This window comes from Tachyglossus aculeatus, chromosome X3 (assembly GCF_015852505.1).
Source record: "Tachyglossus aculeatus isolate mTacAcu1 chromosome X3, mTacAcu1.pri, whole genome shotgun sequence".
In the NCBI taxonomy this organism is placed as follows: Eukaryota; Metazoa; Chordata; class Mammalia; order Monotremata; family Tachyglossidae; genus Tachyglossus; species Tachyglossus aculeatus.
The window spans coordinates 5,220,548-5,242,054 of NC_052099.1; the positions used below are offsets into that span (position 1 = coordinate 5,220,548).

General features: G+C 46.1%; 3 protein-coding genes across 3 annotated transcripts; all 3 read right to left on the reverse strand.

Moving 5' to 3' along the window:
• Positions 1-287: 287 nt before the first annotated feature.
• On the reverse strand, positions 288-1,274 carry LOC119948949 (olfactory receptor 2T27-like). Its single transcript, XM_038770514.1, has one exon. It carries the CDS (start codon positions 1,272-1,274, stop codon positions 333-335), a length of 942 nt encoding a protein of 313 aa, XP_038626442.1. The 3' UTR covers positions 288-332.
• A 7,045-nt stretch (positions 1,275-8,319) lies between these two features.
• LOC119948913 (olfactory receptor 2L2-like) lies at positions 8,320-9,312 on the reverse strand. The gene has a single exon (XM_038770464.1). It carries the CDS (start codon positions 9,310-9,312, stop codon positions 8,320-8,322), a length of 993 nt encoding a protein of 330 aa, XP_038626392.1.
• Positions 9,313-16,603: 7,291 nt separating this feature from the next.
• Positions 16,604-17,542, reverse strand: LOC119948908 (olfactory receptor 2T4-like). The gene has a single exon (XM_038770460.1). It carries the CDS (start codon positions 17,540-17,542, stop codon positions 16,604-16,606), a length of 939 nt encoding a protein of 312 aa, XP_038626388.1.
• Between the last annotated feature and the right edge of the window lie 3,965 nt (positions 17,543-21,507).

The following is a 21,507-nucleotide window of genomic DNA, read 5'->3' on the forward strand; positions in this document are numbered from 1 at the left end:
GAATGCTTACTGCATACAAGTGTATTCACGGTTCTGGGTGTGCTAAGGAGGGTGTACGTACATCCATCCGCGGTGAGGATGGCTGAAGGGACGGCAGTGTTGACTTGGCATTCCAACTCAGGAAAAATAACTGGCATTTCTCCACGGCACTTCATACTTTCAGCTTTGTTTCACGAGAGCCTTACGGATTTAAGTCTCAAACGAGGCCGTGAAGACATTGGCATTGATAGCTAGAAAACGCGACCGGTCCAAGAAGGTTCCGGCACGTGATCACAGTATGAGGGTCCCTGGTCCCTAGGCCAACTCTGTGATAACCGCAAAATATTTCTATTTTACCCTGATTCAGACCATCTTAAAAATACTTTGGTCATAGCCCCCCAAACCTCCTTGTTCCTCAGGCTGTAGATGAGGGGGTTCAGAGCTGGGGTGAAGATCGTGGGGAACACGGCGGGAGCCTGGTTCTGCTCGGGTCTGTGGAAGGCATTCGGCCTCATGTAGATGAACATGGTGGGACCTAAGTAGAGGGTGACCACGGTGAGGTGAGAGGAACAGGTGGCCAGGGCTTTCTTCCGCCCCTCCCGGGAGTCCATGCGCAGAATGGAGAGGAAGATGAGGGTATAGGAGGCCACGATGAGCGAGAAAGGGATGAGCATAAACACGATGCCCAGGACGAAGAGAGCCAGCTCGTAGGCTGCCGTATTTTTGCAGGAGAGCTTCAGGATGACGGGGATCTCGCAGAAAAAATGGTGGAGAACCCTGGGCTGACACAGTGGGACTTGCATAGCGGAAACGGTTAGGACCAGGGCATTCATAATGCCCCCCGTCCAGGATACGAGGATCATCCGCAGGCAGACACGATTGCTCATGAGGACCTGGTAACGCAGGGGGTGACAGACGGCCACGTAGCGGTCGTAGGACATGAGGGTCAGGAGGAGGCACTCGGCTCCTCCCACGGTCAGGGAGAAGAAGATCTGCGCTCCACAGCCCGCTCCTGAGATGGCCTTTGTCCCCGAGGAAAAGTTGGCGGCCAACTTGGGGACGGTGGTGGATATCAAGGTGACGTCCATGAGGGAGAGCTGGCTGAGCAGGAAGTACATGGGGGTGTGGAGCCGGACGTCCGCCCAGATCAGGAGAATCAGGACCGAGTTTCCGACGAGGGCGACGATGTAGGTCAGCAGGGCGATGGAGAGAAGTAAGCCCGGATATCCAAACTCTGGAAAGAGTCCCAGTAGAATGAAATCTGTCACTGTTGAGGTAGCATTACTTCTCCCCATGTCTTTTCTTTATCAGTTTCAACTAAAACACAGAGATGGGGAAAGAAGCCAGACTGTGAACCTTCAGGAATTTCATTTTTTAAAAGATGATATTCGTTAACCGCTCACTATGTGCCAAGTACTGTTCTAAGCACTGTGGTAGAAACAAGATAATCCGATCAGACACAATCAATCCCTGGGCTACATGGGCCTTGCAGCCTAAGTATGAGGGAGAACAGGTATCAAATCCCTACTTTACAGCTGTGGAGACTGAGGGACTAGAAACGAAGTGACTTGTCCAAGGTCAAACATCAGGCAAGTGGTATATACAGGATCAGAACTCAGGTCCTTTGACTCCAAGGCCCACGGTCTTTCTCCTAGGCCAAGTTGCTTTTTGTGAAAGTACTATTATAACTCTCACTAGTGGTCATAAAAGACCCTAGGTGGTTCTTTGGCCAGAAACTTGACTACTACTTAGTACAGTGCTCTGCACACAGTAAGCGCTCAATAAATATGATTGATTGATTGATTGATTGACTGATTACTAAAAGGACGGCTCCATTCCCGACTGCCATTTACCTGGTGGTTGACTTCGGGCAAGTCAACTCACTTCTCCGTGCCACAGTTTCCTCATCTGTAAAATGGGGATTCAGTACCTCGTACCGCCTCGTCACTTAGACTGACTGTGAGTGGGAAGGGACTGCGTCCAATCTGATTATCTTGTATTTACCCCAGTGTTTAGACCAGCGCTTGGAGCATTACGTCATTATTATTATCGTTATTTTATTAGCAGCTATAGAATCTTGTTATTGCTCTTTCCTCTGGAACTACTGCAGGCCCGGGAGTCCAGGTATTCGTTCAGTTCATTCAATTGTATTTATTGAGCGCTTCTTCTAGACTGTGAACCGCTGTTGGGTAGGGACCGTCTCTATATGTTGCCAACTTGTACTTCCCAAGCGCTTAGAACAGTGCTCTGCACACAGTAAGCGCTCAATAAATATGATTGAATGAATGAACTCAGAGCACTGTACTAAGCGCTTGGGAAGTACAAGTTGGCAACAGATAGAGATGGTCCCAACCCAACAGCGGGCTCACAGTCTAGAAGGGGGAGACAGACTACAAAACAAAACATGTAAACCAAATAAAATAAATGGAATAAATATGTACAAATAAAATAAATAAATAAATAGAGTAATAAATATGTACAAACATATATACAGGTGCTGTGGGGAGGGGAAGGAGGTAAGGCAGGGGGGATGGGGAGGGGGCGGAGCGGGCTCAGTCAGTAGTTCTGACCTTCTGTGAACTCTTCCAACAAGGCTGATAACCTGCCAGCAGTCCATGTTAGGGGTGAGACTGTAAACTCGTTGTGAACGAGCGTTGGTATACTGTCCTGCACAGAGTAAGGGTTCCATCAAAAGTCCCTGATTGACTGATTCCCTGCTAGGTGGTGGTCTAGCCCCCCACAGGTGGTCCTCCATTTAGGGGGCTCCCTAAGGGCTCCTCGTCTAGACTGAGTGGAGCCCACTGACCCCTCTCTCAGAACCCCCTCCACATCTTCAAAGCCCTTCTCAAACCACTTCTCTGACTAACCTCATCTCCCCACCTTATTTCCCCTTGTTAATATCATCATCATCATCATCATCAATCATATTTACTGAGTGCTTACTGTGTGCAAAGCACTGTACTAAGCGCTTGGGAAGTACAAGTTGGCAACATCTAGAGACAGTCCCTACCCAACAGTGGGCTCACAGTCTAAAAGAGGGAGACGGAGAACAAAACCAAACATACCAACAAAATAAAATAAATAGAATAGATATGTACAAGTAAAATAAATAAATAGAGTAACAAAATGTACAAACATATGTACATATATACAGGTGCAGTGGGGAAGGGAAGGAGGTAAGATGGGGGGATGAAGAGGGGGACGAGGGGGAGAGGAAGGAAGGGGCTCAGTCTGGGAAGGCCTCCTGGAGGAGGTGAGCTCTCAGTAGGGCCTTGAAGGGAGGAAGAGAGCGAGCTTGGCGGATGGGCAGAGGGATTGGGGGCATTCCAGGCCCGGGGGATGACGTGGGCCGGGGGTCGATGGCGGGACAGGCGAGAACGAGGTACGGTGAAGAGATTAGCGGCAGAGGAGCGGAGGGTGCGGGCTGGGCTGGAGAAGGAGAGAAGGGCAGTGAGGTAGGAGGGGGCGAGGTGATGGACAGCCTTGAAGCCCAGGGTGAGGAGTTTCTGCCTGATGCGCAGATTGATTGGAAGCCACTGGAGATTTTTGAGGAGGGGAGTAACATGCCCAGAGCGTTTCTGGACAAAGACAATCCGGGCAGCAGAATGAAGTATGGACTGAAGTGGGGAGAGACACGAGGATGGGAGATCAGAGAGAAGGCTGATGCAGTAAGAGAAGGCTGATGCAGTAAGAGAAGGCTGATACAGTAAGAGAAGGCCGATGCAGTATATGAGTATATGAATCTGTCTCCCCAATTCAATATTTCTATCTTAGAAAGCGTACATTACCAGGCAGACAGTAAATCACATTTACTGAACGCTTACTATTTGCAGAGACTTTTAGACTGTGAGCCCAGTGTTGGGTAGGGACTGTCTCTATATGTTGCCAATTTGTACTTCCCAAGCGCTTAGTACAGTGCTCTGCACATAGTAAGCGCTCAATAAATACGATTGATGATGATGATGATGCAGAGTACTGTACTAAATTCTTGGGAGAGTAAAATACAACAATAAACAGACACATTCCCTGCCCACAGTGAGCTTACTGTCTGGAGGGGGAGACAGACATTAATATAAACAAACCAATTACAAGTATGCATCTAAGTGCTATGGTACTGGGATGGGGGGATGAATAAAGGGGAGTATATTGGATTGTTTAAGGAAAATACACGTAGTAAGTGCTTAACTAATACCATAAAAAAAGAAAAGAAGGTAGACATGGGAATCTTGAAAAATCTGCTGCCACTTCTCAAGGCCTTAAAATCATCAATCGATCACTCAGTGGTATTTATTGAGGACTAAGAGGTTGGGAGAATATATTTCAACAGAGTTGGTAGACACGTTCCTTTTCCACGAGGAGTTTCCAGTCAAGAGGGGGAGAAAGACATAAATATAAATCAATACGTTACAGATATGGGGCCGAGGATGGGGCGAATACCAACTGCCCAAAGGTCACTGATCCAAGTGCATAGATAAAAGAGAGGATGAGGGAGCAGGGGAAAAGAGAGCTTAATTCGGGAAGGCCTCTTATTAATTGTTAAGATGTTGACTAGCATTTAATCGTGAACCTCCCAGTCACGGATGAAGCCAATCATTGATACGTCCCTTTAATCCTAACCTCAGTCATCACCCAAATCCCCATTCACCCTTGACCCTGACTCCTATCCTAACTTAGCTCTGAGGCAATTTTCAAAGTTTGGAGGTTTTCCAAGGGTGTAGGTCTTTTGCAGACTTTTTTCAGACAGAAGAGTAGCTTTGCCCCCTGGAAAAACACAGGTCTGAAAGTTAGAAGATCTGGGTCCAGATCTCAGCTTTGCCACTGGTCAGCTGTGTGACTTTGAGCCAGTCACTTAACTTCTCTGTGCCTCAGTGACCTCATGAGTAAAATGGGGTTTCAATACTTGTCCTCTTTCCTACTTAGATTGTGAGCCCTGAGTGGCACAGGGATGGTATTTGACCTGATGATCTCCTATCTTCCCCAGCGCTTAGAACAGTGCTTGACACATAGTAAGCATTCAACAAGTGCCACAGTTTTTACTATAAAATCGTGTCAACTTAAAAATCCTTCTAGTGAGGAATGAAAGCACTCACTGTGATGGTCCTCCGCAAACACCGGCTTTATTGCTCCATCCCTGTGTCATCAGTCATCGTAACCTCTTAACTTGACATTCTCCTTTGCCTTTCCTCCTTTGCTTGTTCTGCCTCTCAGGAGTTGAATTCAGACTCTGGATTCACAGTCTCCACAAGCTAACTGGTTCAGCCTTGAACTCAATGCTTCCCTTGTATTTCTTGAGCACTCACTGTTTACAGAACACTGTACTAAGTGCTTAGGAGAGCACAATAGAACTGATAGACTCAGTCCCTGCTCACAAGGAGCTTACAGGAGGAGACAGACAGTAGCATAAATTACAGATAGCAGTAGTCCGTGGTAATGATATTTATCGAGCTCCTAGAGCTACCCCTGCGATTCGTATAATCTCTGTTGAATCTCTGAATCTGTGCCTGTTCTGAGCCCTGGAGGAATTCCGTCCCTAGACTTTAATTAGCCTGAATTTCAGCTATCCCAGAGCTGAGGGACTAAACGGGAAATCCTTACAGAAACAATCCCTAGAGGAGAATCTATTTGAATTTCAGCTATGGCCTCAGAGAAAGAGCATGGGACCTGAAGTCAGGAGATTTGGGTTCTAGTCTGGAAGCTCGCTGTGACCAGGGAACATGTTTACCAACTCTGTTGTACTGAACTCTCCCAAATGTTTAGTGAAGTGTTCAGTACGGGTCACACAGCCAACGAGTGGTGGAGGTGGAATTAGAACCCAGGTTAATCAATCTACCAATCAATCATATTTCAATCACACTTATTGAGTGCTTACTGTGTGCAGAGCACTGCACTAAGCGGTTGGGTGAGTACCATGTAATCAGGTTTGTAGACACGTTTCCTGCCCACAATGAGATTGTAATCTAGAGGTCCTCTGATTCAAGCCCCCGCTCTTTCCACTGGGCCACACTGCTTTCCTATGTGTTCATCTTTACCTTCTGTGTGGTTCTATCATTGCAAGAAGAGAAGAATGAGAAGTTTCAGAACGAGTTTGGGATGGATTGTGCATGTGTGTATGTGTTGGAGTTGGGAGGATGAGGGGATTCAGTCAAATCTATCCTGTTGGGAGAAAGATGGAGAAGTTGGCCACCACGGTTTTGGGGGTGGAGAGGGGGCTAAAACATATTGGAGATCAACTTGTAGAGGACTCTTTCCATTCATCTGAAAAACCTCTTGCTCAGAGCTGTAGGAATTCGTACTTTATGAGGCAAAGCAAAGACGATCAGCATTCTCCCCTCTTAAACGCTACCACATATGAGGTCTAGAAGGGTTGTGAGGTAACAGAAGCTTCAATCAGTGTCCTTGAGGTTTCAAGCATTCCCAAACAAATGTTCTGAATGGTATTTGTTTAGCACTTACTACGTCGCGATCGACACAAGCTCATCAGATTGGACGCAGTCCATATCCCACGCGGGACTCACAGTCTTAATCCCCATTTTACAGATGAGGGAACTGAACCGAGGCACAGAGATGTGAAACAGCTTGCCCAAGGTCACACAGCTGACAAGTGGCGGAGCTAGACTTGGAATCCAGCTCCTTCTGATTCCCAGGCCTGTGCTCTATTTATTTAAGATCGATCAATCATATTTACTGAGCACTTACGGTATGCAGAGCACTGTACTTAGAGATTGGGAGAGTACAATACAACAGAGTGGAAAGACACGATCCCTGGCCATAATGAGCTTGTATTCTAGATGGGGAGAGAAACATTAATTAAACAATCAATGCATATATTGAAGACTTACCATTGAACAGACCATTGTACTATGTGTTTGGGTGAGTACAATACTAGAAAGTTGATAGACACAGTCCTTGCCCACAACAAGTATACCGTCTATCAATCGATCAATCAATCAGTGGTATTTATTGAGCACTTATTATGTTCAGAGCTCTGTACTAAGCGCTCGGGAGAGTCCAGTACAACAGAGTTGATCATCACCTTCTCTGCCCATGGTGAGCTTACAGTCTAGAATGGGAAGTTAAAACTTACAGCTCACACTTAAAACAGAGTGATACAAGATCCCGGGGGGACAGGATCTATTTTTGTACGATCTCTTCCCTGTACACATGGAGATCATGAAACTCTGGGAAGGTAAATGAGTCACACAGGAAGCAAGTGATTATTTTAGTAGAATTCTTAATAATAATAATAAGAATGGCATTTATTAAGCACTTACTATGTGCAAAGCACTGTTCTAAGCGCTGGGGGTGGTTACAAGGTGATCAGGTTGCCCCACGGGGGGCTCACAGTCTTCATCCCCATTTGGCAGATGAGGTCACTGAGGCCCAGAGAAGTGAAGTGACTTGCCCAAAGTCACACAGCTGACAATTGGTGGAGCCGGGATTTGAACCCATGACCTCTGACTCCAAAGCCCGGGCTCTTTCCACCAAACTCTTTAGTAGAGTTTAGTAGAGAAGCAGTGTAGTCCGGGCCCGGGAGTCAGAGGACCTGGGTTCTAATCCCTTTTCCTCCACGTGCCAGCTGTATGACCTTGGATAAGTCATTTCACTTCTCTGTGCCTCAGTTTCCTCAACCCTCCCTCCTGCTTTGACTGTGAGCACCACGTGTGGGATAGGGACTGTGTCCTACCTGATGACACTGAATCAACCCCAGTGCTTATAGCAGTGCCTGATCTCTCTCCCTCTCCCGTAGTTTCACATTTTCTCCTGCCTTCAGGACATCTCTACTTGGATGTCAGTCAGTCAGTCAATCGTATTTATTGAGTGCTTACTGTGTGCAGAGCGCTGTACTAAGCATTTGGGTGAGTACGGTATAACAAAGAACAAACACATTCCCTTCCCACAAGGAGCCTACAGTCTAGAGAGGGAGACAGACATTAATATAAATAAACTGACACTTCACATGTCCAAAACAGAAATCCTTATCTTCCCACCCAAAACTTGTTCCCCCCAGTGTAGACAGCACCACCTTCCTTCCTGTCTCACAATATTTACTAGTCTATTTACTTTGTTAATGACGTGCATATAGCTTTAATTCTATTTGTTCTGACGACTTTGACACCTGTCTACATGTTTTGTTTTGTCGTCTGTCCCCCCCCTTCTAGACCATGAGCCCGTTGTCGGGTAGGGACCGTCTCTATATGTTGCCGACTTGGACTTCCCAAGCGCTTAGTACAGTGCTCTGCACATAGTAAGCGCTCAATAAATACAATTGAATGAATGAATGAATGCTTGACACATGCTAAGCGTTTAACAAATACCCCAACACCTCTACCCTAGTGAATCTCAGCGCAGCCATTCACGGGAGTTCAGAAGACGAAGGCCCTTTGTCCTCCTGTTCCACTGGGAGAAAAGACCCCTGATTAGGACCCTCCTCAGGGCTCCCAACACCTCTTTGTTCCTAAGGCTGTAGATGAGGGGGTTCAGCAGCGGGGTGAGGATGGTGCAGAAAACGGACACGGCCTGGTCCTGTTCGGGGCTATGGGAGTCGCCGGGTGTCATGTAGATGAAAATGTTTGGAGCAAAGTAGAGGGCCACCACGGTGAGGTGGGAGGAGCAGGTGGCCAGAGCTTTCTTCCGGCCCTCCCGGGAGTCCATCCGCAGAACGGAGAGGAAGATGAGGGCGTAGGAGACTAGGATGAGGCCAAAGGGGACGAGCAGAAACACGACTCCCATGGAAAACACCGCTAACTCGTAGGCCGAGGTGTCCTCGCAGGACAGCTTCAGGACGGCCGAGATCTCGCAGAAGAAATGGTGGATCTCCCTGGGGCCGCACAAGGGGACAACCATGGTGTAGGTAGTGTGGGCTAGGGAGTTCACCACACACCCCAGCCAGGTCCCAGCAGCCATCTGCAGACAGACCCCGTGGTTCATGAGGACCGGGTAACGCAGCGGGTGACAGACAGCCACGTAGCGGTCATAGGACATGAGCGTCAGGAGGAGACACTCCGTGCCCGCGAGGGTGAAGAAGAAAAAGATTTGGGCTCCGCAGCTGACGAACGAGATGTTCCTCTTCCCCGAGAAGAAGTCCTCAGCCATCTTGGGGACGGTGGTGGAGATGTAGGCCAAGTCCATGAGGGACAGCTGGCTGAGGAGGAAGTACATGGGGGTGTGGAGCCTGAGGTCCGCCCAGATCAGGAGGATCAGGACCGCGTTTCCCCCGAGGGCCATGATGTAGATCAGGAGGGTAACGGAGATGAGAAAGGTTCGGTGTCTGAACTCAGGGAAAAGCCCCAGGAGAATGAATTCATCCGCTGATGTTTCATTTCCTCTCTCCATGATGCAGCCTCAGTGGTTTCCAGCGAAGAGTGCTGAGTAGAGAAAGTACCATAGGGTAAACTTCACAGCGCGGCTTAGTGGCAAGAGCACGGGCTTTGGAGTCAGAGGTCATGAGTTCGAATTCTGCCACTTAGCTGTGTGACTTTGGGTGAGTCACTTCACTTCTCTGGGCCTCTGGTACCTCATCTGGAAAATGGGGATTAAGGCTGTGAGGCCCCCATGGGACAACCCGGCAACCTTGTAATAATAATGGTGTTTGTTAAGCACTTACTATGTGCTAAGCGCTGGGGAGGTTACAAGGTGATCAGGTTGTCCCACGGGGGGCTCCCAGTTTTAATCCCCATTTTCCAGATGAGGGAACTGAGGCACAGAGAAGCGAAGTGACTTGCCCAAAGTCACACAGCTGACAGTTGGCGGAGCGGGGCTTTGAACCCATGACCTCTGATTCCAAAGCCCGTGATCTTTCCATTGAGCCACGCTGCTTCTCCACCGGTGCTTAGAACAGCGCTTTGCACGTAGTAAGCGCTTAACAAATACCAACATTATTATTGTTATTATCATTAATGGTGAAGGGATTATTTCAAACAAGTAAGTAGCTAGAAGAAAACATTGGAGTCTATTCTTACCAATTCCTAAGTCCATTCTGAGTAGTAAGTCACCTATTTAGTGGGGGCTCATTAAAGCTCCTAAACTGCCTATACCAACCTTACATGCTTTGACCTTTTAATCAAATCATCCGTCTTGTACTGAACAACTGTCGTCCATCTGTTGCCCTTCCTTTCCCCACACGACTATTACGGACAGTTTGATACATCAGCTAGAAAAAGTCCAACCAAACACGCACAGTCCGGCATTACCAAAGGGGAATGTGCGAGTAAGAGATCTGGAAGCTGACTGTGAAGAGTTTTGCTTGATGCTTCGGACGCTGCCCTGACACTTTAAAGTTCCGCCCTTCATCATCTTCATCATCATCATCATCATCATCATCAGTATTCATGCGTACCATCCTTCCTGTCTCACGAGCCTATAACCTTGGCATTATGATCGATTCATCTCTCTCACTCAACCGACATATTCAATCGATTACTAAATGCTGTCAGCTCAACCTTCAAAACGTCGCTAAAATCCACCCTTTCCCTTCCATTCAGACTGCTACCATATTCATTAGAAAAGCAGCGTGGCTCAATCAATCAACCAATCAATCGTATTTATTGAGTGCTTACTGTGTGCAGAGCACTGTACTAAGCACTTGGGAAGTACAAGCTGGCAACATATAGAGACAGTCCCTACCCAACAGTGGGCTCACAGTCTAGAAGGGGGAGACAGAGAACAAAACCAAACATACTAACAAAATAAAATAAATGGAATAGATAGGTACAAGTAAAATGAATAAATAAATAAATATTATTCAGTGGAAAGAGGCCGGGCTTGGGAGCCAGAGATCATAGGTTCTAATACCGGCTCTGCCACTTCAGCTGTGTGACTTTGGGCGAGTCACTTAACTTCTCTGTGCCTCAGTTACCTCATCTGGAAAAAGGGGATTAAGATTGTGAGCCCCTTATGGGACAACCTAATTACCCTGTATATCCCCCAGTGCTTATAACAGTGCTTGGCACATAGTAAGCACTTAACAAATACCAAAGTTATTATTACTATTATTAATCCTGGTACTTATCCTATCCTGTCTTGAATACTGTATCACTCTTCTTGCTGACCTCCCAGTCTCCCGTCTCTCCCCACTCCAGTCCGTGCCAGGATCATTTTTCTACAAAAACGTTCAGTCCGTGTTTCCTCACTCCTCAAGACCCTTCAGTCCATCCACCTCCCAACAGAAACTTTTTACCGTCGGCTTTAAAGCCCTCAATCGCCTTGCCCTCTCCTACCTTACTTCCCTATTATAATCCATCCCACACAGTTTGATCTCCTAATGCCAATCCACTCACTGAAACTCGATTTTATCTATCTTACCACTGACCTCTCGCCCACATCCTGCTTTGGCCTGGGACATCCTCCCTCTTCCGATCCGACAGACAATTACTCTCCCCACTTTCAAAGTCTTATTGAAGGCATAACTCCTCCAAGGGGCCTTCCCTAAGTCCTCATTGCTTCTTTTCCCATTGCTATGCCTTTATTAGCCCCTCTCTCAGCCCCAGAGCACTTATGTATGTATCTATAATTTACTGATTTATATTAAAGTCTGTCTCCCCCTCTAGATTGTCAGTTTGCTGTGGCCAGGAAGTGTATTTACCGACTCTGTTGTACTGTAATCAATCAGTCAATCAATCAATCAATCGTATTTATTGAGAGTACGATTGAGAGCTTACTGTGTGCAGAGCACTGTACTAAGTGCTTGGGAAGTACAAGTTGGCAACATATAGAGACAGTCCCTACCCAACAGTGGGCTCACAGTCTAGAAGGGGGAGGCAGAGAACAAAACCAAACATATTAACAAAATAAAATAAATAGAATAGGTATGTACAAGTAAAATAAATAGAGTAATAAATATGTACAAACATATATACATATATACCGGTGCTGTGGGGAAGGGAAGGAGGTAAGATGGGGGGATGGTGAGTGCTCTGCACACAGTAAGCACTCGATAAATACAACTGATTTATGGATCGATTAATTCAGTGATTCTCTGGATAAAGGCTGACATTTTACTCGATACGCTGCCTAGAGTGTCAAAGACCTCAGGATTTCCCACCCTCTCTGGAACATGCATGATAAAAGGGAGAGGAGGAGGCAGAAATATGTTTTGGAGAATTTCACAACTTAGTATTCCTCTCAGCTCATCCTCATTTTGAAGGATTCAGGAGGCCAGGTCAGAGGAGCTATAGGACACAAAAATGTAGTCCACCAGAATATCACAGGATTTTTGAGTGTGGGATTTCTTTAGCCCCAGGAAATCCCAGATGGTTGAACTCAGGTGTCACCAAGAATAGAGGAGATTCAAGATTTGATTGTAATTATGGTATTTGTCAAGTGCTATGTGTTACACACTGTTCTAAGCACTGGTGTAGATACAATACAATCAGATCGGATACATTCCCTGTCCCATATGGGGTTCACAGTCTAAGTGGTTGGATCGTAATAATACGAGGCCTTCCCTGAATAAGCCCTCTTTCCCCTGACTCGTCCTTCCTGCATTTTTTCAGTCATCAATTGTATTTATTGAGCGCTTACTGTGTGCAGAGCACTGTACTAAGCTCTTGACCTGCACTTTTCTCATCTGCACTTGGATCTGTACCCATTAAAAAACTATTCACTTCATCCTCAGCCCACAGTACTTATGAACATATCCATAATTTATTTTTTTATATTAATGCCTGTCTTCCTCTCTAAACTGTGAGGTCCTTCTGGTCTGTTGAATTGTACCCTCCCAAGCATTTAATACAGTGCTCTGCAAACTGTAAGTGCTCAATAAATACCACTGATTGATTGATTAATTCATAATAATTGATAACCATGAGAAGCAGCATGGTCTATCGGAAAGAGCACGGGCCTGGGAACCAGAGGATCTGGGTTCTAATCCTGGCTTTTCCACTTCTCTGCTGCGTGATCTTGGGCAAGTCATCTAGCTTCTCTGTGCCTCGGTTCCTCATCTGTAAAATAGGAATTTAATTCTACTCCCTCCTACCTAGACTGTGAGCCCCATGTGGGACAGGGACTGTGTCCAATATAATTATTTTCTGTCTACCTTGGTGCTTTGTACGGTGATTGGCACATAGTAAGCATTTAACAAATGCCATAATATGTGCCACGAATGGTTCAAAGCACTGGGGTAGATACAAGTTAATAAATTGTACTTACCTCTGTGCTTTGTACAGTGCTTGCCACATAGTAAACATCCAACAAATATCACAGTTACCATTACAATCAGATTCAGGCATTACCATCAACCAAGCTACCTCATGCCATGTCTATGATCCAACGACTATCTTCTCACCTTCCTCAGATCAGATCATCTCTGTTTCTTGGAAACGGGGGAAATTTCTGCATTTTTTCTTTTACGTTTTCTCTTTTGAATCAAAGGTAAGCAGTTTTTCTTCCTCTAAGAAACTTTAACCTGGGAATCTGATTTTGGAGTCGGTGGTCATCCTTGGTAACAGAGTTTGGTGTGTTTATAGGTCTCGAGTACCATGGGGATAAAATCCAGGAGGGTGATTCAAGCTGAAATTTGCAAGCGGGAGTCCTTGCTTGTTTTTCCTCTGGGGCCTGTGAGCTCTCATGAGATTGCCCTGGAAGAATTCTGTGTCAGAACTTTAATTAACCCCCACTTCGAGCATCAGAGCTGGGATTTCAAAAGAGGAAACTCTCTAAAGAAAAGTCCAGTTAAACTTTGGATTTCTCTATTGGACTTTTCAAGCCGAGGTATTAAAGGAAAAATATCATTTATGCCCTCTTCTCCTTCTACAGTGGTCTTGGAACACACGCTTTCTCTGGGAAGCAGCATGGCTTAGTGGAAAGAGCACTGGCTTTGGAGTCAGAGGTCATGGGTTCGAATCCCGGTTTAGCCATTTGTCAGCTGTGTGACTTCAGGCGAGTCACTTAAATTCTCTGTGCCTCAGTTATCTGTAAAATGGGGATTAAGACTGTGAGCCCCACGTGGGACAACCTGATCACTTTGTATCTACCCCAGTGCTTGGCGCATAGTAATCACTTAACAAATACCATTATTATTATTATTATTATTCACTGGGATTAGATCCTGAAGCCAGTTTGATTCACACAAATGTGACCGAACTAGACGAAAGTGCTAGGATAATTCTTAAATGGATCATTGAGGGTAGGCAATGATTGTTTCAGAAGGCTCTTGGGGGTGGGACCTGAAGGTAACTGACAAGAAAGAGGCAATGCACGATGGCTTGCGAAGAGTTCTCATTGGGCAGACATTAATTTATATTAGTGCTCTCTCCTCTTCTGGACCATATGCAGAGACTGTGTCTACCAACTCTGTTGTATTATACAATCCCAAGTGCTTAATAAAGAGCTCTGCACACAGCAAGTGCTCAATAAATACCACTTCATAGCGCTCAAAAGAGCTTAAAATGGGGGAAAATATATAGTGGATTTCTCTTCCCATTCTAGATAGGATGGAGTTGAGAGGGAAGGCATTCTGGGGGCTTGGGAAAAGATGGGGCTTGGAGGGAGTTGGAAGGTCCCATGTCGGACAGGCCTCTTTCACAGCCGCCTTCAACGACAGTTCTCATCGTCACTGGTGAGCGGGGCTTTGGGATCTGAGAGGCATCTTGGAAATAGCCAGCTGCTTGGGATCTGCTGCCTCTGATCACCACATAGTACCAACAGCAGTGATAGTAATAATAATAATAATAATAATAATAATAATTTTGGTATTTGTTAAGCGCTTACTATGTGCAAAGCAAGAGCTGGGGAGGATAAAAGGTGATCAGGTTGTCCCAAGTGGGGCTCACAATCTTAATCCTCATTTTACAGATGAGGTAACTGAGGCCCAGAGAAGTGAAGTGACTTGCCCAAAGTCACACAGCTGACAAGCGGTGGAGTCAGGATTTGAACCCATGACCTCTGACTCCCAAGCCCACGCTCTTTTCCATTGAGCCATGCTGCTTCTCAAAAAAATATAAGGGCATTTGTTAAGCACTTACTATGTGCCAAGCACTGTTCTAAGTGCTGGGGTAGATACAAGGTAATCAGGTTGTCCCACACGGGGTTCACAGTCTTCACCCCCATTTTACAGATGAGGGAACTGAGGCCCGGAGAAGTGAAGTGACTTGCCCAGAGTCACACAGAGGACAAGCGGCAGAGCTGGGATTTGAACCCACGTCCTCTGATTCCCAAGCCCAGGCTCTTTCAGCATCACTCCTACTACTATCAATCAATCGTATTTATTGAGCGCTTACTGTGTGCAGAGCACTGTACTAAGCGCTTGGGAAGTACAAGTTGGCAACATATAGAGACAGTCCCTACCCAACAGTGGGCTTACAGTCTAAAAGGAAAATTAGTAAGCAAGAAACGGAAGACGCATACCTGCTAGTAGTAACAGTACTAATAGTAGTAGCAGTTGCAGCAGCAGAAATGGTAGGAGCAGTAATAGTGAATAGTAGCAGTAGTAATAGTAGCAGCAATATTAGTAATGACAGTAATAGTGATAGTAGAAGTAGCATTAATAATCTTGTTTTATGCCGTCGAGTCGTTTCCCACCCACAGAGACACCACGGACTCGACTCTCCCAGAACGCCCCGCTCGCCATCTGCAATCGTTCTGGTAGTGTGTCCATAGAGTTTTCTTGGAAAAATATGGAAGTTTTTCCATGCGGTAAACTCGAGTCTCCGCCCTCGACTCTCTCCCACGTCGCTGCTGCCCAGCATGGGCGAGTTTTGATTTGTAGCAGATGGCCTTCCACTCGCTAGCCACTGGCCAAGCTAGGAATGGAATGGGTAGACGTCTGCTCGACTCTCCCTCCTGTAGCCGAGACTGGTAGAGGACTGGAAACTCTCCAGGTGTATTACTCTATTTATTATTTATTTATTTTATTTGTACATATTTATTCTATTTATTTTTTTGTTAATATGTTTTGTTTTGTTCTCTACCTCCCCCTTCTAGACTGTGAGCCCACTGTTGGGTAGGGACCGTCTCTATATGTTGCCAACTTGTACTTCCCAAGTGCTTAGTACAGTGCTCTGCACACAGTAAGCGCTCAATCAATACGATTGAATGAATGAATGAATGACCCTGAGAGGGGAGCAATAATAGTAGTAGTAATAATTGTCATAGCAGTAGGTGTTTTAGTATTAGTAGTAAGTGCTCAATAAATACTACTGATTGATTAATGTCTATCTTCCTCTCTAGACTGTCAGCTTCTCGTGGACAGGGAACGTATCTACCGACTCTGTTTTACTGAACTCTCCCAAGTGTTTAGTACAGTGCTCTGCACACAATAAGCGCTCAATAAATACCACAGAATGAGAGCAGAGAATATCTGTCCCATGGTTGGAGTCCTGTGAAAGGCTCTTCAGGACGGCAGGTTGGTGATTGAGAGGAGGCAGTCTTGCAGTGGACAAGCAGTGGAAACCCAGTGGGAATGCAAAACCCTGGGCCTGCTTGGGAGTCTGGATGTTGGGCAAATTTGGGATGGGCTGGAGTGGCAGAAGGCATTTATGGGGTCTGGATTTACCTGCAGGCACCTGGGTCACAGAAAAAGAGCCCAAAAGAAGGAGGGGTTATAATATATATAATATATATAGTGCTCTGCAAAGCTAAGAGCTCAATAAATGTCACTGTTGATGATGATGATGATGCAGATTCCCTTCTATTTGGAGACTGGATGCTGCCCCAGTACCTTCTTGAGGGCTCCCCCAACCTCCTTGTTCCTCAGGCTGTAGATGAGGGGGTTCAGCAGCGGAGTGAGGATGGTGCAGAAAACAGACATGGCCTGGTCCTGATCGGGGCTATGGGAAGAGCCCGGTGTCATGTAGATGAAGATGTTCGGACCAAAGTAGAGGGTGACCACGGTGAGATGGGAGGAGCAGGTGGTCAGGGCTTTCTTTCGTCCCTCCCTGGAGTCCATGCGCAGGACGGAGAGGAAGATGAGGGCGTAGGATGCCACGATGAGGGAGAAGGGGATGAGCAGGAACACGACGCACGTCACAAATACTGACATCTCGTAGGCCGAGGTGTCCTCGCAGGACAGCTTCAAGACGGCCGGAACTTCGCAGAAGAAATGGTGGATCTCCCTGGAGCCACAGAAGGGAAGATTCATGGTGTAGACAGTTTGGACTAGGGAGCTTAAGGCCCCCCCAACCCACGATCCAACCGCCATCTGCACGCAGACTCTGGGGTTCACGAGGACCGGGTAACGCAGGGGGTGGCAGACTGCCGCGTAACGGTCATAGGACATGAAGGTCAGGAGGAGGCATTCGGCTCCCCCCAGGGTGAAGTAGAAGAAAATCTGGGTTCCACACGCGATGACTGAGATGTTTCGCTTTCCAGAGAAGAAGTCAACCTCCATCTTGGGGACGGTGGTGGAGATGAAGGCCAGGTCGACGAGGGAGAGCTGGCTGAGCAGGAAGTACATGGGGGTGTGGAGCCGGACGTCCGCCCAGATAAGGAGGATCAGGACCGCGTTTCCGGCGAATGCGGTGGTGTAGACCAGGAGGATGAAGGAGATGATGACGTTGGGATGTCGAAACTCAGGGAAGAGTCCCAGGAGGATGAAATCGGTGACTGTCGTCTCATTCTCCCTCTCCATAGGTCAGTGGAGCCAGTGCAGCTGAAGGCTAGTGAAGGACGAAGCAGCCAGAATGTGAAACCTGATGAATTTCTTCCAGATCTTTGTTGCTAACTGGTGGCCCCTGACTCTGAGAAACTATTGAAGATAGCTCAGCGTCCAGTGGCATTGTCCCCTCAATCAATCAATCAATCAATGGCATTTATTGAGTGCTTACTGTGCACTAAGCACTTGAAAGAGTGCAATATAACAGAGTTGTTAGACACGTTCCCTGTCCACAATGAGCCTACAGTCTGTAGGGAGGGACAGACATTAAAAGACATTATTATAAATAAATAGATTAAATTACGGAAATGCAAGACTGCAGATAAGGAGAGAGATCAAGGCTGGAGAGGTTGATTTGGGATTCATCTGTATAGAGATGGTAATTGAAGCCATGGGAGAGGATGAGTTCTCCGAAGAAGTTTGGTGTAACCGGAGAATAGAAAGAGACCCAGAACAGGGCCTTGAGAGAGTCCCATAGTTAATGGGTGGGGGAAGCGGAAGAGAAGCCCAAGAAACAGAAGACCCAAGGGAGAATCCATCTGATTGCAGCAATAATTGCATTTTCGTATGACTACAGTCAGCCTGTTTGTTCACAGCCCCCCCGAAACTAATATAAATTCACTTGATTGCAGGTTAAGGAAAACACTGCGGCTGGGACAGTGCATTGCACTCTGTGACAGCAGGGTCATGCCTGCTGTCTCGTGAACTTTCTTAAGTGCTTAGAATAATGCTTCCCTCCTCCCTCTTCCTTCCCTTATTCCCTCTCCCTTCCCCTACTCCTCCTTTCTGCAATGTCGAGGCACTCGGATCTATCCTCTTTGAGCAATTGATATCCACCCCTCCCTCAGCCCCACAACACTCAACATACATACATAAATACAGGAGAAGCAGGGTGGCTCAATGGCAAGAGTCTTGGGAGTCAGAGGTGGTGGGTTCTAATCCCTGCTCCGCCACTTGTCAGCTGGGTGACTTCGGACGAGTCACTTCACTTCTCTGTGCCTCAGTTCCCTCATCTGTAAAATGGCGATTAAGACGGTGAGCCCCACGTAGTACAACTTGATTACCTTGTATCCCCCCAGGGCTTAGAACAATGCTTTGCACATAGTAAGCGCTTAACAAATACCATTGTTATTATTATTATTATCTGTAAAATGGCGATTAAGACTGCGAGCCCCACGTAGGACAACCTGATTACCTTGTATCCCCCCCAGCGCTTAGAACAGTGCTTGGCACATAGTAAGCGCTTAACAAATACCATCATTATTATATCCAAGTCTCTCCCCCTAGACTTGGGCTCATTTTGGGTAGGGAACATGGTTACCAATTCTGCTGTACTCTCCCAAGTGCTTAGTACAGTGCTCTCCAACTGAATAAAAACTATTGCTTGATTGACTTCTTAGTACATACAGCTCCCCACACAGAAAGAGCTCAATAAATGCCACTGATTGATTTATTGCTCTGCTCTGCCCAGAATAAGTTCTCAGTAAATACTAACGATTGATTGAATCTTAGCAGTCCAGCCGTGATTTCCATTATTATTCCATAAGTATTTCTCAGATAAGTCTGAGGTTTCATATCGTAACGGTTACAAGGATTAATCAGGTGTGTGAATGAGATGAGGTTTTCCAAAAACAAAATCTCCTGGCTATGTGATTAACCTTTCAACAAGGACAAATACAGATTCTAGCAACAATAATCACAATGCAAATATTAAAACTAGTAATCAACTGTACTTGGTTCTGTATCTTCTAAGCTCTTGATAGTCACCCCACCTTCAGCCCCACAGCACTTATGTACATTTTCAAAATTTACTTATTTATATTGATATCTGCCTCCCCTCTAGACTGTATGCTACTAGTGGGCAGGGAACATGCCTACCAACTCTGTTGCATTGTGCTCTGCCAAGTGTTTAGTACAGTGCTCTGCACATGGTAAGTGCTCAATAAATACCATCGATTGATTGATCCATAATTTATTTATATTAATATCTGTCTCCCCCTCTAGGCTTTAGGCTTCTTGCAACAAATGTGTCTATCAACTCAGCTGCATTGTACTCAGTGCTTAGAACAGTGCTTGATGCATAGTAAGCGCTTAACAAATACATTCTTATTATTATTGTTATTACTCCCAAGCTTTGCTCTGCACACAGTGAGTGTTAGATAAATATCATTAATTGATTAATTTCCCCTGAAAGGGAGGACGGCTACTTTCTTATCTGAAGGACTGAATTGGAAAGAAATCTTGGACATACACACCCATCAGTGCTTTGCACATAGTAAGAGCTTAACAAATGCCATTATTATTATTATTATTATCTTTGCCTCCCACACTCTCGCATGGCACTGACCAAACCCACACTTTTCTCACAAGGCATTTTTGTTTATACGGTATTTGTTAAGCGCTTACTATGTGCCAGGCACCGTACTAAGCGCTGGGGTAGATAGAAGCTAATCAGGTTGGACACAGTCCATGTCCCACATGGTGCGCACAATCTTAATCCTCATTTTACGGATGAGGTGACCGAGGTACAGAGAAGTTAAGTCACTCACCTAAATGGTGCAGTTGGCATTAGAACGCAGGTCCTTCTGACTCGAAATAGAGGAGAATTGAGCTTACTGGAATTCCAGAAATCCCACACGTAGACACACATATTTACTATACACAACTTATTTATACAAATTAATTTTTTTCTCCCCCTCCAGACTGCAAGCTCATTATGGACATGGAATGTGTCTGCTAATTCTGTTGTACTGTACTCTCCCAAGTGCTCAGTACAGTGCTAACCACACAGTAAATGCTCAATAAATACCATTGATTGTTTGATAGATACTCTTTGGCCTTTATTGCCTGATCAGAGAGCCACTTTGTCAACTTACTCAACTCGAGTTCCCTGCCTCTTGGATTCACTGTTTCCAGCACACTTCTTTCTTTGCCTGTCAGTGTCTTCTCTCACCCCGTTTCTGTCTCAGTTTCTTGACTGTCTTCTCAACCCCCACATCGCAGTTGTTTCCAGTCTGGACTCACGGTCCCTGAGATTCTCCAGCGTCATGGGAAATAGATACCCATCAGGGGAATCGAGCTGAGAAATTACATCATTGGGAAACCCTCATGGGAGGGGGCCAGGGGACTCCTCTCCCAAGACTTCAATTAATTTGAATTTTGGGTGTTGCTAGCTGAACGTTCCAAAAGAAGAGATTCGGTGGAAAAGTGGGAAAAAAAAAATCTTCTCCCATAGGGCTGACTTGAGAAGAGCCTCTCCTTCCCTAATTCCAGCACCAAATTTAGTCCATTTACAATTCCCTCTGAAATAGTTGGGAGCCACAGCACTTAGGCATGTATATGGAATGCATCATATTATTGTATCTATAATATTGTGTTCTCCCAAGGGCTTAGTACAATCAATCAATCATATTTATTGAGCGCTTACTGGATGTGGAGCACTGTATTAAGTGCTTGGGAAAGTACAATAGAACAGAGGAATTGGTAGACATGTTCCCCAACCAAAATGAGCTTAGAGTCTAGAAGAGGAGCTTACAGTGTGGAGGAGGAGCTCACAGTCTAGTAGTACAGTGCCACATGAAAAGCTCTGATAAATATCTTTGATTGTTGCTTGACTGAGCCATGGCATTGCTTTTCTTCCCTTGGGAATTGTCTTATTAGCTCTCTAAATCCTGTTTCCCCCTATCCCCTGCTCCTCCTTCCCCCAATACCCCTTCCTACTTATGTTGAAAATCTTTATGAGGCCTGGGAGTGGGGTGAAGTGAGATAGGGGGGCTCGGAGTTCACACCCAACAGAAGGCACTTTTTGCGTCCATTTTGCCTCAGTTTCCTCACCTGCAAAATGGAGGCACTTTTGGTGCAGGCAGCAGTGAACTAGCCCTGAGGACCTCTCCCTTTCACTCCCACCCCCACCGCCCCCACCTCAGTTTTCTAGGATTTCT

Excerpts from the sequence above, each read along its gene's own strand:
- LOC119948949 (XM_038770514.1), bottom strand. The coding sequence starts at position 1,274 with ATGGGGAGAAGTAATGCTACCTCAACAGTGACAGATTTCATTCTACTG.
- LOC119948913 (XM_038770464.1), bottom strand. The coding sequence starts at position 9,312 with ATGGAGAGAGGAAATGAAACATCAGCGGATGAATTCATTCTCCTGGGG.
- LOC119948908 (XM_038770460.1), bottom strand. The coding sequence starts at position 17,542 with ATGGAGAGGGAGAATGAGACGACAGTCACCGATTTCATCCTCCTGGGA.